The 14,606-nt window shown below is 44.6% G+C and overlaps 1 protein-coding gene across 2 annotated transcripts in view; it reads left to right on the top strand.

Annotated features, from left to right (window-relative positions):
• Nucleotides 1–14,606, top strand: part of ABCC5 (ATP binding cassette subfamily C member 5) — an 83,330-nt gene that overhangs the window by 38,205 nt on the left and 30,519 nt on the right. Inside the window, exons 11-16 of one of the 2 annotated variants that reach the window (XM_008070693.1) lie at nt 2,348–2,704; nt 6,543–6,614; nt 8,912–9,036; nt 9,156–9,228; nt 10,811–11,014; nt 12,090–12,233. In XM_008070693.1, coding sequence (XP_008068884.1) covers nt 2,348–2,704; nt 6,543–6,614; nt 8,912–9,036; nt 9,156–9,228; nt 10,811–11,014; nt 12,090–12,233 — 975 coding nt within the window. Of the gene's footprint in view, nt 1–2,232; nt 2,705–6,542; nt 6,615–8,911; nt 9,037–9,155; nt 9,229–10,810; nt 11,015–12,089; nt 12,234–14,606 lie in introns of both variants that reach the window. The other variant, XM_021718862.1, reaches the window with a different exon arrangement.

Below are 14,606 nucleotides of genomic sequence, written 5' to 3'. Positions count from 1 at the left end.
CTTGCCTCTTGGGTTTATTTTTACAGATCTTGAAATTCAGTGAAGACATTGAGGAACCCTGCCTTTTCCCCCATGCCTCTTTGTTTCGCATCATTTCCTTTCTCTTTTTAAATTGGAGTCAGCGATCTGGTAGATACGCAAGTATAGTCTCAATCTGACATATCCTGTTGGGTAGTATGGATGAAGGATAGAAAAAGATATATAATTAATAACCTGTTAAAGGCAGAGAGATGCCACACTGATTGTTACCAGTGTCATAGGGTGGCCAGCTCTAGCACATAAAAACACAGCACACCCAATTAAAATACTGCCTGGGACATACTTATACTGAAGTATACTGTTTTCTAGAATCCAAATTTAACCAGGCATCTTGCATTTTAGCTGGAAACCCTGTGAGTAGTCCCTTTTTTGCTCAATAGATAGATTCTGGTTTGATTCTTCTGGTGAATGGGTGACTCTTTTGATAGTCAGTGTCCTGTGGTAAACGTGAGATTTTTGGTCTGTATACCTCTAAGATTCTTTTGTCCTAGCAGATGCAGATTCAAGTAGATATCAATTCATGTGTGATGAGGCCCTTGTCTTCCTCTCAACGTGTCAGGGCAGAGTGACTTGAAGCTGAAATGCTCCTGGGAAAAGGACAGGACTATGGGGAGTAGGAAAGAAATAACAGGGAAGGAACTGTGCAGACCAGTAGGCACCAGCATGTGCCTTAATACTTAACAGTTCATGGAGGCCTAAAAGACCTTCATCTTTGAATAACTCTTTAAGGGGAAAATGGTGAGAATTCTGTCAACCTGTGGTTTTACTCTGTGACGGTGATCAAAATATTTGGCATATTATTCATAGCTCAGTCTCTCAGAAAGACTCTGAACAGATGAAACCAACAACTGTTTCAGAAAGCAGGGGCTAAACCTAAGGTTGATCAAGAATGAAGATTATCTAGGAAATTTAGAATCATGATGCATCTGGGAAGACTGGGGATTAGGAATGATTGGAAGAGGAAGGACTTAAGGGAGATCCTCAAAGGGTAAGCTCAGAAGTTTAGGGCCTCAGAGAAAGGGTTTGTTCTTGGGGAAAGGATTAGATATTACATTTGATAGCATCTGCAAACTTTAAGATAGTTGGGAGTCTTGATAACAAAGCAAATAATCTGGACCCTTTTGCCTAAAGATTTTCCAATGTTTTACAATTTTTCATTAAAAAAAAATTATTATACTGGGAATCCAACTGGTAGGAAGGCATTCTGTAGAGAAGATCACTGGTTCAAGAGGGTTATCAGAAGTGAGTTCAAAGACTTATGGGAAAGTCTTGGGCTGTGATTTTTTTTTTTTTTTTTTGAGTTGGGAGTCTCACTCCATCGCCCAGACTGGAGTGCAGTGGCACACTCATGGCCACCGCATCCTCAACCTGCTGGACTCGGGTGATCTTTCTGCCTCAGCCTTCCGTGTAGCCGGAATTACAGGCACACACCACCACGCCCAGCTAATTTTTGGATTTATTGTAGAGATGAGGTCTCGCCAAGTAGTGGGCTGTGATTTATTATGGTCAGTGTTTCGCATCTAACTTCAGAAGCACGTCCCTCTTCCAGAATTCTGTTTTTCTTCCCTTAACATAATTCAGTGGGACTCTGGGAATAACTGGGATGAAAAAGTGTTGTTCTCTTCCCACGGGATGCTTCTGAAGAAAGTAACCCTTCACTTCCACACAAGTTTGTTCCTTTGGTTGTTTGAATTCTTTCAAGTTCCAAGGCAGGGCTTTGAAGGCATATGAATGAATTTCTGGGCAAGAAGATGTACTCTGTTGTAGATAAAACCTTAGTTACTCTTTTCTAACCCTAGTGACCCTAGTCACTCAGTTCAGCCTCTACCCCCAGATACATGCTGTGTTGGGGTGAGGGAAGTGGATGGGGCTTTGGGATTCTACAGGAGTGGTCTGGAAGGGAAGCAGGGTTGTGGACATCTCTGTAGGAGGTTGGCATGTCCTTTGGTTTTCCTACTGCTATTCAGCAACTCAGGAGTCAGAACAAGGGGCTGCATGCCTGTTAGTTAAGTGTCCTTCAGTCCACATTAGGCTGGTAGAAAAGGAAAAGGTAGTTTAGCATGTCATTTGTAGTGTAGCATGTTGGGTTGGTTATCTAGGCCTCCGTACCTCCTGAGGTTGTCCACACACTCCCATGATCCCTTGATGGGCCTGAGACTGGGCTACACTAATGAGCTACCTTTTGCCCTTCAGCTTCCTTCCACTGTATAGCCTGATGTGTTTTGCTACGTGAGTGTACGCCCTAGGCTTGTCTCCCTGGTCTTGATCCAGTGTCTCATCTTTGCACCTCTCTCACAACTCCTATCAGAGTTTGTTTCTAATGGAAGAGGTTCACATGATAAAGAACAAACCAGCCAGTCCTCACATCAAGATAGAGATGAAAAATGCCACCTTGGCATGGGACTCATCCCACTCCAGTATCCAGAACTCACCCAAGCTGACCCCCAAAATGAAAAAAGACAAGAGGGCTGCCAGGGGCAAGAAAGAGAAGGTGAGGCAGCTGCAATGCACTGAGCACCAGGCAGTGCTGGCGGAGCAGAAAGGCCACCTCCTCCTGGACAGTGACGAGCGGCCCAGTCCTGAAGAGGAAGAAGGCAAGCATATCCACCTGGGGAACCTCCGCTTGCAGAGGACACTGTACAACGTTGACCTGGAAATCGAAGAGGTAACCCGTCTGCCTCCATTCTCTCTGCCCGCACCCCTCCTCCCTGTACCCCTACTCTGATCTGGCAAGAATAGATAGCTGGTTAGGCACGGTGTCTCAAGCCTGTCATCCCAGCACTTTGGGAGGCTGAGGCGAGAAGACTGCAGTCTGGGCAACTTGGCGAGACCTCATCTCTATAATATATCAAAAAATTAGCCGGGCATGGTAGTGCTCACCTGTAGTTCCAGATACTTGGAAGGCTGAGGTGGAAGGATCACCTGAGCCCAACAGGTCAAGGCTGTGGTGGCCGTGAGTGTGCCACTGCACTCCAACCTAGGCGAGAGTGAGATACTGACTCAAAAAAAAAAAATAGACAGCTGCCCTTCCTGTTAGCAAAGTGATTTTGAACCAAAGAGCCTAGTGGACCAGCACAAACTCTAAAAGAGCTATTCAAGCATTTAGCAGCTGAAATGAATAACAACTAAACTCATGAGATGCTCATTTTATATGAAAGGAAATGAAGCATTCAGGTGGATTTTCCAGGGTCTTGCCCTAGAGAGGTTTCCGACTACTGTAGTTGTATGTGAGCTATAATAGTTGTTTCTGATTGTTACAACTGTGTGGGCTCTTCATTACCAGGAGGCTGTGCATCACACAGAACCTGGCACGTCATAGATATTCTCAGTGCCACTGTTATCAACATTTATATTGTAATTATTTATTTTTATTTTATTTTATTTTATTTTTTTTTTGAGTTGGAGTCTCACTCTGTCGCCCAGACTGGAGTGCAGTGGCCGCTCCCGGCCACCACAACCTCGCCTGCTGGGCTCTGGCGATCCTTCCGCTTCAGCCTTCCAAGTAGCCGGAATTACAGGCATGCGCTACCACGCCCGGCTGATTTTTTGATTTATTGTAGAGATGAGGTCTCGCTGCCCAGGCGGGTCTCGAACCCGCAGGCTCAGGCAATCCACTCACCTCAGCCTCCCAAAGGCGCGGGATTACAGGCTGAGCCACCGAGCCCGGCTTATTTTTAATATAAGTAAAGGATCATATGGTATGTGTTATCACAGCCCAGGTAGCACAGGATTAGAATCTCAGAGGCATTCCTGTAGAGAGTAGTTGGAATAAAGACTCCAAGTTTAAAGGTTTTTAAAATACAGGTTACGACTGGAAACCAGCACCATGTTCAGGGGACCGTGGCACCCAGAGGTTCCCAGATATATATTTTGGGTGCCAAGTCTATGCCAGGCACTCCTGTGGGACTGTGGAGTTCAAGACCAGTGTAGGCAACATAGTGAGACCTCATTTCTATAAAAAAAATTTTAAAAACGACTGGCGCAGTGGCTCACACCTGTCATCCCAGCACTTTGAGAGGCTTATGTGAGAGGTTTGCCTGAGCCCATGGGTTCGAGACCAGCCTGGGCAACTTAGCGAGACCTCATCCCTACAATAAATAAAAAAATTAGCCAGGCATGGTGGTACGTGCCTGTAGTTCCAGCTGCTTGGGAGGCTGAGGCAGAAGGATTGCCTGAGCCCAGCAGGTTGAGGCTGTGGTGGCCGTGAGCTTGGCCCTACACTACATCCTGGGTGACAGAGTGAGACTCTGACTCAAAAAAAAAAAAAAAAAAGAAAAAAGAAAGGAAAAAAAACCTATCCAGGCATGGTGGTGGTGGTGAATGCCTGTAGTCCCAGTGACTTGGGAGGCTGAGGTGGGAGGATTGCTTGAGCCCAGGAGTTTGAGGTTGTGGTGAGCCTGGGTGACAGAGTAAGACCCTGACTCAAGAAAAAAACAAAGAAATATTTGTCTACATAATTGGAAGTAGGGGTAGGCAGTTCTAATGCAGTGTCTATCGAAACAACTAACTAGAGGCATGGAAAGCAGATTTGGAGTTAGACTGAGGAGAGAATGAAAAGCTTCTAGCTTTTCCAGGGGAAAAGATTCTTAGTGAGACTACCTGAAACTATAAGTGTCATTGAAGGACACACAAGTCAGTTTTTTACTATAGTTAACTCTAAACACCAGTTTTAAAATTTAATACCTATTATCCTGACAATTGAGATGGCTCTATTACATTGTTAATCAGCTCTATTAGATTTACTCTTCTGCTTTGCATGTTGATCCTTACTCTGTCCTTTAGAGCCTGTAGATGCACAGCAGACTGTTAGCCTTTTTTTGAGTTGAGATCTCACTGTCACCCAGGCTGGAGTGCAGTGCATGGTCATGGCTCACTGCAGCCCCCACCTTCTGGGCTCAGGCAGTCCTTCTGCCTCAGCCTCTCGAGTAGTTGGGACTTCAGGTGCACGCCACAACACCTGGCTAATTTTTTTATTTCTTTGTAGAGACGAGGAAGGCTGTGTTGCCCAAGCTAGCTTAAACTTCTGGGCTCAAGTAATCTTCCCGTCTCAGCCTCCCAGAGTGCAGAGATTTTAGGCATAAGTTACTTTGCCTGGCCCTTTAGCCATTTGAAGAGAGGTGCCACCATTCTCCCTGGGCTTCCTCCTAGGTAGGGGAAGGGAAGGTAATGTTTGTTGAATGTCTTACTTCATTGTTGGTGTCTTGTTTAGTCACCAGTTAGTTATCAGAACAGTGTTTTTCCCTGTGTAAACCTAACTGGCCTGAGCAGAGATTGAACCTGTGACTTGACCTCCTCATTGCCACAAGGTTGTGATTGTTCAAGCACCTGCACCATCTCAAAAACTGTTTGACAGACGTGTATTACCTACCAGATGCTGTACTTGGTTCTGCCAGGGTAGCTCTTTCCCTTAAGGTGCTCAGAGTCCAATGAAGGAGACAGACACAGTATTAAGTTGCAAGATCAGGGTCACACAGTTAGCAAGTGTGAGTGCAGTTGGGGTTCACATCAAGCCCTGTCTGCCTCCAGAATCCATGCTCTTCACATTAGCAGCCTCCCTCCTTCCCTCCCTTCCTTTTCTTCCTAGACTTGAGCCAGCACAGGGTTGTAAACAAGTGGCCCATTTAAAGTCATCTATCCTTGAAAACTCTCAAAATTACCCATTAAGAACTCATTATCTTGCCTGAGGATATTCAGTTAACCACAGGCTTGATTTTCCACTTTATGTGGGATTGATGGTATAAATATTCCTCAGATTCTTGGGAAGGTTTTGGAAAAAAACAAAGGAAGCAACAGTACACTTAATTTTTATTGAAAATAATTTACAGAGCCTGGAGAAAAATTACAATAAAATGATTTTCAAGAGTCCTACCCTGTCTTCCAAAAAACAACAAAACAAATAAATACACAAAAAACATGGGTTGCCAACAAAGTAGGAAAGGAATTGGGCACGATGGCTCACACCTGTAATCCCAGCACTTTAGGAGGCAGAGACGAGAGGATTGCTAAGCCCAGGGGTTCGAGACTAGCCTAAGCAAAATGGTGAGCCCTCGTCTCTACAATAAATAAGAAAATTAGCCAGGCATAGTGGCGCATGTCTGTGGTTCCAGCTACTTGGAAGACTGAGGTGGAAGAATCACCTGAGCCCAGCAGGTCAGGGCTGTGGTAGCCGTGATTGTGCCACTGCACTCCAGCCTGCAAGAGTGAAACTCTGATTTAAAACAAAAAATGGTAGGAAAGGGCCTGGGCCTTTCTAAAAGTGACTGTGGGATACCTCAATGGATGTGGCACATAAATTTTCTCAAAGGGCTTCTTCCAGTGTGTTCTCACAGAAACCCTATGAAGTAGGCGGCTAAGTGAGCAGAGGTGACTTGTTGAGTCATCAGGATAAGTTTCCATATTGATGCATTGTAGTTAAGCATTTTTTCTCAAAGAAATCGCAAGTCCTTAGAGATGAGTGGTCAGTTGTCTCTTAATGACCTTTCTCCCCCATGTGCTTTGTCCAGGGTAAGCTGGTTGGAATCTGTGGCAGTGTGGGAAGTGGAAAGACCTCTCTCATTTCAGCCATTTTAGGCCAGGTAAGATTTTTGGCACTGGCTTTGACATTTTTTGCTTCTTTCTCTTGGCCTGCTTAGCAAATGTCTCAGGAAAAATGAGGTAACTTCCTGAAGAGAGTCAGGAATGGTGGAAACAAAACGAATAGTCTGGCTGCATCATGCCGCCTCCTACTTCCACCCCTTCATAGCATTGTGTCTGAAATGGGGCTCAGTGGTTGCCTGGTGAATGGCTGATTGACCCACCTGGGGTCATTTGTTTCTCATGCCTTCTTTTATTCAGCATGTATTTCCTGTGCACCTCAGGTGTGCCAGCCAATGTGCTGGGAAGTGGCAGAGATAAGAGATGGACAAACACCCCATGCTGTAGCACTGCTGACAGAGATAACCTGCAAAGAAGCAGAGGGGCCAGTCTCAGAGACAGGACTGTCAGGATTTGATCCAGAAGCAAAGCCCCTCCCAGTTTTCAACCTAGATGTTGAAAGGGTTATGCCCTCGGGGAGTTCATGGTCCAGTGGGGAGCTAGGCCTTGTGGACACGCAAGCACATCACAAGGCAGTGAGTAAACAGTGTACAGAGGGCCCAGCAGACTACAGTCAGCATGGAAAGGGGTGGGGCAAGGGTCATCCAGCTGAGATACATTATCTTGTTTCACCCAAGGTGGTTTTACCCAAGGTGGTTTCACCCAAGGTGCCCATGTGCTTTTACACTTAAAGTTAGGCCAGGTGTGGTGGCTCACACCTATAATCCCAGTGCTTTGGGTGGCCAAAGTGAGGGAATTGCTTGGGGCCAGGAATTTGAGACTAGCCTGAGCAATATAGCGAGATCTTGTTGCTAATAAAATTTTTAAAATGTTTAAATAAAATAAGCCTGAATTAAATGAGCTTGCCTTAGATGGTTGATATGAGTATTAACTTGAGATTATCTCTACCTCCTGATGGATGAGGTCCACTGAATTGAAATGAAAAAATGTGGGCGGGAGTGGGGAAGGGTGTTTTTGTATCCACTGTGTTATGGAATATTTTCTTGTTTGTTGTCAGTGGTCACAACTCCTTGAGAGTAGTGGTGCCCAGTGCATCCTGAGGAAGACTGCACTCAGATGAGGGGTGACAGTCCCTCCCGCACCCCCACTTCTCCATTGGTCTTTGTAAAAATCATAGCACTTCCTAGGTCATTTCTGATAATAAGCCAGATAAAGGGCCAGTGATGAGAGACAGAGACCAGGGGTCACAGGGAGAAGGAAAGAAAAGATCTATCCCTAAGTGCTCTTCAGCAGTCTAGCAAGATGCTACTTTTTTGAGGGTTGACTGGGCAGTGGTTAGGTTGAAAACCAAGTCAGGTTTTGCTCTTGAATCAAATCCCAACAGCCATCTCTCTGACTGGAAGGCAGGCAGTGCCAGTCAGCCCTGCTTCTTTAGAGTTTAACTTTTTGTCCACTGCGCTGGAGTGCAGGGTGTCTGTAGCAGCAACCAGAAGAGTTGGGTTTCTGAACACTTTGAAGTGAGCATCAAAGCACTTACTTATTTGTAGGTGGCTAGGAACAGCTGTGTGTTTACACTGTGTGCAATGGTGTTTGAGAGGACAAGCTTATATGTGCAAGTACCATACTGGCTGGTTAACGAAACTTTGCTTCAAACCTGTAGCATCCCTAACCCAAGGCAAATATCTACTGTCAGTTTAAAAAGAGACCATGGAAGAGTAAAAAATGGATAAATCAACTTACATTGATCATTGCAACTGAAAATGCAATTCTCAGCACATGGCCCATCATTGAAGTCCCCTCATGTGGAAGGGAAAGACCTATCATCATTATGTGGACACTGTATCATACCAGTTGATGTCGAACCTGAATTTTTTTTCCTTTGGTCCTCATTTTGTGGAAGCAGCTAGCCTAGCCAACATCTGGGATTAATTCTGTAATGAGTTGGCCTGCCCTCATCCCGAGGCAGGAGGGATGAGTTGTAAATCCTTGCAGCATCCTCTCCCAGGGAATTCTGGAAGGGCTTCTTCCTTGTGTTTCCCCTAGTTTAAACAGGAAATTAGAAAGGAAGAGTGCAATATAGCAAATGGGCTGCTGGTTGAAGTGTTTCATTCAAGTGATATGTTATACTGGTCTCCCACCACACATAAGCAAGGAGAACTTTGATTTTCTTTGCTGCTGTAGCTCCTTTTGGAACAAAGGTGGGGTCTGGATTTGGGTCCAAAAAACATTCTAGGACATTGCCAAAACTTTAGATTCCATGGTGGAACGTGGGGGGTTCTGTTGACTTAGGGTGATGGTTTTGTGTTATGATGCCATTGGATGGTGTCTGTCTTCCTAGATGACACTTCTAGAGGGCAGCATTGCAATCAGTGGAACCTTCGCTTATGTGGCCCAGCAGGCCTGGATCCTCAATGCCACTCTGAGAGACAACATCCTCTTTGGGAAGGAATTTGATGAAGAAAGGCAAGGAATGTTTGGTTTCTGTCATGCTCTTCATCTTGGCCACATGAGGTGCAGGGCAACCCAAGTCAACAGGCTCTGCTCCAACCATGTTCCTGACGCCATCTCTTTATGTCCTCCAGATACAACTCTGTGCTGAACAGCTGCTGTCTGAGGCCCGACCTGGCCATTCTTCCCAACAGCGACCTGACTGAGGTATAGGCTCTCCTCTCCCAATAGGGCAGCGCGTTTAGCAGAGAGGTCTCTGGGAGGTCAGTGGCAGGCCTGTGCCACAGCTCCTCCTAGAAGTGCATCTTAAACACTTGAGAGAAGATCCTGCTTGGGGAGTTTTGCTTTCATTAGGCCTTATGTGAGGAAAGCATTTGTTCATTAGGGCAGGGATATTAACACTCCCTTTTCTAAGTATGTAAGTATCTTATAGGTCTTAGATTTTAAACAAAACTCCATTGTTGATTCAGAGTTAATATTTTTACTCCATTCAGATATTTTTAAAACCACAGTCAAGCGTATGCACGTTGTACTTCTTTCCTGAGCTTCATGCCAACCTCCTTACTCAGATGCAGTCTATAGAAAGCCCTCTTTTATTCAAAAGAAAGAGTTCTAGAACAAATCCATCTTTCTTCTGCTCTTGGCCCGGGAACAGTTTCCAGAGGTGTGTTGTTGGAACTAGTTTGTGCTCTTCAGTGTTAAAACTTGTCTCCCATGAGTTGCCCTGGAGAGCTCTAGAACTGGCACTCTTATCCAGCTGCCTTCAGTTAAGTCCCTCAAACCAGATTTGGCAGATGGTTTAATTAGTTCAGAGGCTCTCAAATCATGGTCCTCAAATCAGCATCATCAGTGTCACCTGGGAACTTGCTAGGAATACTTGTTCTTAGGTTGTACACCAGACCTACTAAATCAGAATCTCTAGGGGTGCAGCCCAACAATCTGGTTTAACCAGCCCTGCAGGTGATTCTAATTCAATGTCAAGTTTGAAGACCTCTGAATTAATTGAATATTTGACAAGTGATTCATTCATTTGCTCATTTAGTATCGTTTACTAGATGGTTGTTAAGGGCGAGTGATGTGCAGAAACTGCTTGGCACTGAGAATATAAAGCAACAAGGCAGTAATCTGCACCCTCAAGAAGTGTGCAGTTAAGAGGATGAAATACCCAAACAAACAAATAAGTACAAAATAATCTGATGAGAAAGAACCCCCTTTCTTTTGGGTGTCAGTTGAGAAGAGGTTGGGAGAGATTTCACAGAGGAGATGATGCAAGAACTGAGCAGACATGGTAGAGGCAAAGTCATGACATGGTTGTGTTTGTTCATATAATATGCACATAATTTCACATGGCCTAGGTGTGGAACAGGGATTGTGCAGTGGAAGTCCCAGGCTGGGAAGCTGAGTGGCAAAGGGTCTGCCTTGTATGCCTTGCTTGGTTTTAGATTCTATCCTTTGGGGCTCTTGAAGAGTTTTAAGCGAGGCCGGGGTGTGGTCAGCTTTGCATTTTGGAAAGATCTTTCTGTTTTGTGGCAAATGAATTGGAGGGGGATTCCAGGAGGTGTGGCAAGGCCAGATGTGGAACTGATTGGTTCCCAGATGGTTGTGGGAGAGGAGGAGGCATCTGGGCTGACTACCCCCAGTTCCTAAAAGGATCAGAGTGGCATTTCATCTGTGGGGGATTTGATTGAAGAAGTCTGTTTGGGTGAATGAGAGAGAGGTGACTGGGGTGACCCCTAAGTGCTGTTCTGGACTCGTGCTGGAGGCTTCACTGTGCTTCTTGCTCCTGTAGATTGGAGAGCGAGGCACTAACCTGAGCGGTGGGCAGCGCCAGAGGATCAGTCTTGCCCGGGCTTTGTATAGCGACAGGAGCATCTACATCTTGGATGACCCTCTCAGTGCCTTAGATGCCCATGTGGGTAACCACATCTTCAACAGTGCTATCCGGAAGCACCTCGAGTCCAAGACGGTTCTGTTTGTTACCCACCAGTTACAGGTATGGGACTTTCTTCCCTCTGCTGCCTACCTTGGCTGGGGCCATCAAAAACAGGGAGGTGGATTTGGTCCAGGTATGTTTGTGGGGCAAGTACTTTCATTTCCTTCACAATTGGCTCCCTGGCCCATTGGAGCAATAATGTTCATTGTACTCGTGTAACAGATGGCTGTCTAAATCAGAGATCCTTGGAGTGCATCAGCTTCTGCATATAGATCAGCAAGTAAACGAGCTGAGAGGACTGGGCCAAAAATGGAGTTGGTTACAAGCAAATTTGGAGAGCATTGTGTTAACATCTCTATGCAAGTGGGAACTGTGTTGGGAAAACAAGCTCTTCTCCCTCTGTCATTCCATGACAAGCAGCCACTTTAGGAGAGCAAATCAGGGCTGCTGCCATCTGCTTCGCATATGCTGTCAAGTTTGGGGAGCTAACCCCCCATTCTGCCACAGAAGTCTGTAATTACGTATATGTCTGAGTGCATTGAAAGGGTGTAAAATTGAATGCAGGCTCATGTGGCCCCATCAGCAGATTCAGGTCAAAAACTGGAGGAACTGCCCTTTGTACTGTATCACGAGGCACAATAAACTAAAGCACTGTTGATATTTGGGCCACATACTTTTTTGTTGTAGGGGGCTGCACTGTGCATTTTGACCTCTCTCCACTAGATGCCAGTACAGATGGGCTCTTATGATTTGTTCAGCTTTACAACCACTCCGTTTTTCACTTTCAGCGTAGTATTCAATACATTCCATGAGATATTTAACACTTCATTATAAAATAAGCTTTGTATTGGATGATTTTGCCCAACCATAGGCTAATGTCAGTGTTCTGAGCACGTTTAAGGTAGGCTAGGCTAAGCTATGATGGTATAGTTGGGTTTCCCAGGATATACTCTGATCCTAAGTCAGGAGCATCTAAGGTACCTTTCCCCCAACTTGTGACAACCCAAAATATCTCTAGATATTGCCAGATGTTCTCCGGGAGGCTAAATTGCCTCCTGTTGAGAACCACTGAGCTAAGGTATGGGTGTTTGCACAAATATCAGCAATGTTGTGTTGTCTCTGCCTTTGTCTCCAGTACCTGGTCGATTGTGATGAAGTGATCTTCATGAAGGAAGGCTGCATTACAGAAAGAGGAACCCATGAGGAGCTGATGAATTTAAATGGAGATTATGCTACCATTTTTAATAACCTATTGCTGGGAGAGACACCACCAGTGGAGGTAAGATTGGTAGCTGTTGGTGTGTTTCCTTCTTTCTGTGCAAGGCTGACATGGCCATAGTGAATGGTGGTGAGATCACAGCTGAATCCAGTCTCTGTCTTATTGGCGGAGCACCCTGTTTTCTGGTGACTGTATTGCTGTGCTTTAGTTCACATGTTGATCCTCCTCCAGAAAAGCAGGATTGAGTGAGCCGAGGTCTTCTGTCACTGAGAGCTTATTCATACGGCAGTGACAGGGAGGATATGGGCTTAGGGAGGGTAGAGAAGATGGGTAGTGCTCTTCAGGCATGGGCTTAGTTTCCTAAACTCCATTCACCCCAACTGAAGCATTAGGAAGCTCTTTTTAAAAAAATAAACAAGCGAATAAGGTGCCAGGGGAGGGAAATTAAATATTGCATACATTTGAAAATGCTCCAAGACACCTTGGTTGCTGACTTGGCACTTTCCATTAACTAATACCCACTGTGGCTCAATTATTGAATTAGGTGCTTCATAGATAACATCTTACTTAGTCATTTCAACAGAACTATAAAATATGATTATCCCCCCACCTTTACAGATGAGGAAAGTGAAGCTCAGAAAGGTTAAACAACTTGCTAATAAGGGTAGTTTGTGTCCAAAGTCTCTCTTTCTCTGTGTGGCCCTGCCTCCTGTGGCAACACCAGATGCTGACAGCTTCCCACATCTCCACCCTAGTCTCCATGTCAGGCACAAAACAAGGGCCTGTTTAGAGCTAGCCCAAGAGGTGGCTGTTCCTTTTTACTATATACTCTCTCTCCTGGGGCCCAGGGGTATTCTCAGGCTGAGCTAAACACTTCTTTCTTGGCTGTTAGGTCATTTTAGAGGCGTGAAGGCATAAAGTTGGGACCTCTTCTGGGAGTTTTATTTCAGTCCTTGCAGTCTGTCCTGTTTGATTTCAGGTACAGTACAGCTAACGGTTCATGACTGATACAGTTTAGGCTTTTTGATATAACTTAAACTTTCCAAGGTTCATCAGTAACTTCCATAGAGACATCTGATATAGATTTAGATTTTATTCTCTCTTCTTATGACTCTCAGGGTGCTTTGAACTCTTTAGATTATCTTCTTATCCCTGTAGACATGGAGGAGAAAACAAGAGGAAAGAAGCCAAAATATGAAATTCCCAAGGAGCAAAAGAATAATGAGAGTCAGTGAATTGTAGTGGAGAGAGGATACTTAAGTATGTCACTTTTCTGAGCTTCCGTTTTCTCATCTTAAAAAAAATGGAGATGGTGTCTGCCTTTTAGGGTTATCTCATTGATTAAATTAAATATGTAATATTGTTGCCCTAGGAAGTGATTAATGAATGGCGATTTTCTCTTTTGATAGTGTATTTATTCATGCATTGCAATAACATAAACTGTTGAGACCAATCTTTTATTATAGTTGTGGCTGTAAATTTTATATTATTTTCTAATTCCTTAACTATATTAGGAGAATTTCCTGTATAAATATAGAAGAGGGGCTTAGAAAGAAGAGCATTAAGTAGTTTCTATTGTCTGAGGTTCAGTTTGATGACTGTTTATTGCGTCCCCATGTGCCCTGTTATAGGCGGTTCTCAGTGGTAGGCCTTGTGTAGGTTATAACTGTGCATGAGCCATCTCAGCCCTTGAGGGACTCACAGTGTTCTAGAGAAGACCAACACTTGATGCTCTTACAGGTAACTGTAACACCAGGTCACTTATATAGCAATGTGCTATAGTAGAGAGACTAACAAAGTGCTGAGGGAGAGCAGGGGAAGGGTGAGCTTTCTAGGGGAGTGTAAGTTGCCCCATGAAGAATGTAAGATTTGATTCTGTCTGAAAGGGGACAACTGTGACTGAGATTGGGATGAGGGGAGGGACATTCCAAGTGGAGGAACTAGTGTACAGAAATGGGAAATTGCAGTGTGGTGTAGGAAATGCTATGAAACTTAGTGTGGCTAGAGAGGAGGGACTGTGGGAAACAGGGAATGGGAGAGGAGCTTGTAGAATTAGGCTCAAGCCAGAATACGGGTATCTTGCAAAACCAGGTTTAGAAGTGTGTGTTTAGCCAGAGGTAGCAACAGGAAATGTTCAGATCTTTGGATTTGATTTAGTGATGTGGGGGCTCAGAGACAGGATGAATGGAGATGATTCCAACCTTAATACTTAGGGCAGTTTGTGTGGATGATAACAGAATAAAGGTTACTGTGTTTGGAGTTATGTATGTGATGAAGTACAAGAAATGAGTGCAGGTGGCCCTTTTAAGAAGTCGAGTGTATTTCTTTTCATTGATAGCTTGATAGATGAATCTCTAATATGTATCTTGTGGACATTCATCTGAATGGCCATAACATGACTGGAGACTTTTTTTTTTTTTTTAAATATTATTA

This window comes from Carlito syrichta, unplaced genomic scaffold (assembly GCF_000164805.1).
Source record: "Carlito syrichta isolate Samal-C Ts95f unplaced genomic scaffold, Tarsius_syrichta-2.0.1 Scaffold313936, whole genome shotgun sequence".
Classification (NCBI taxonomy): domain Eukaryota; kingdom Metazoa; phylum Chordata; class Mammalia; order Primates; family Tarsiidae; genus Carlito; species Carlito syrichta.
The sequence above is the reverse complement of the archived record's forward strand: the minus strand, read 5'-3'. Positions and strand labels throughout refer to the sequence as shown.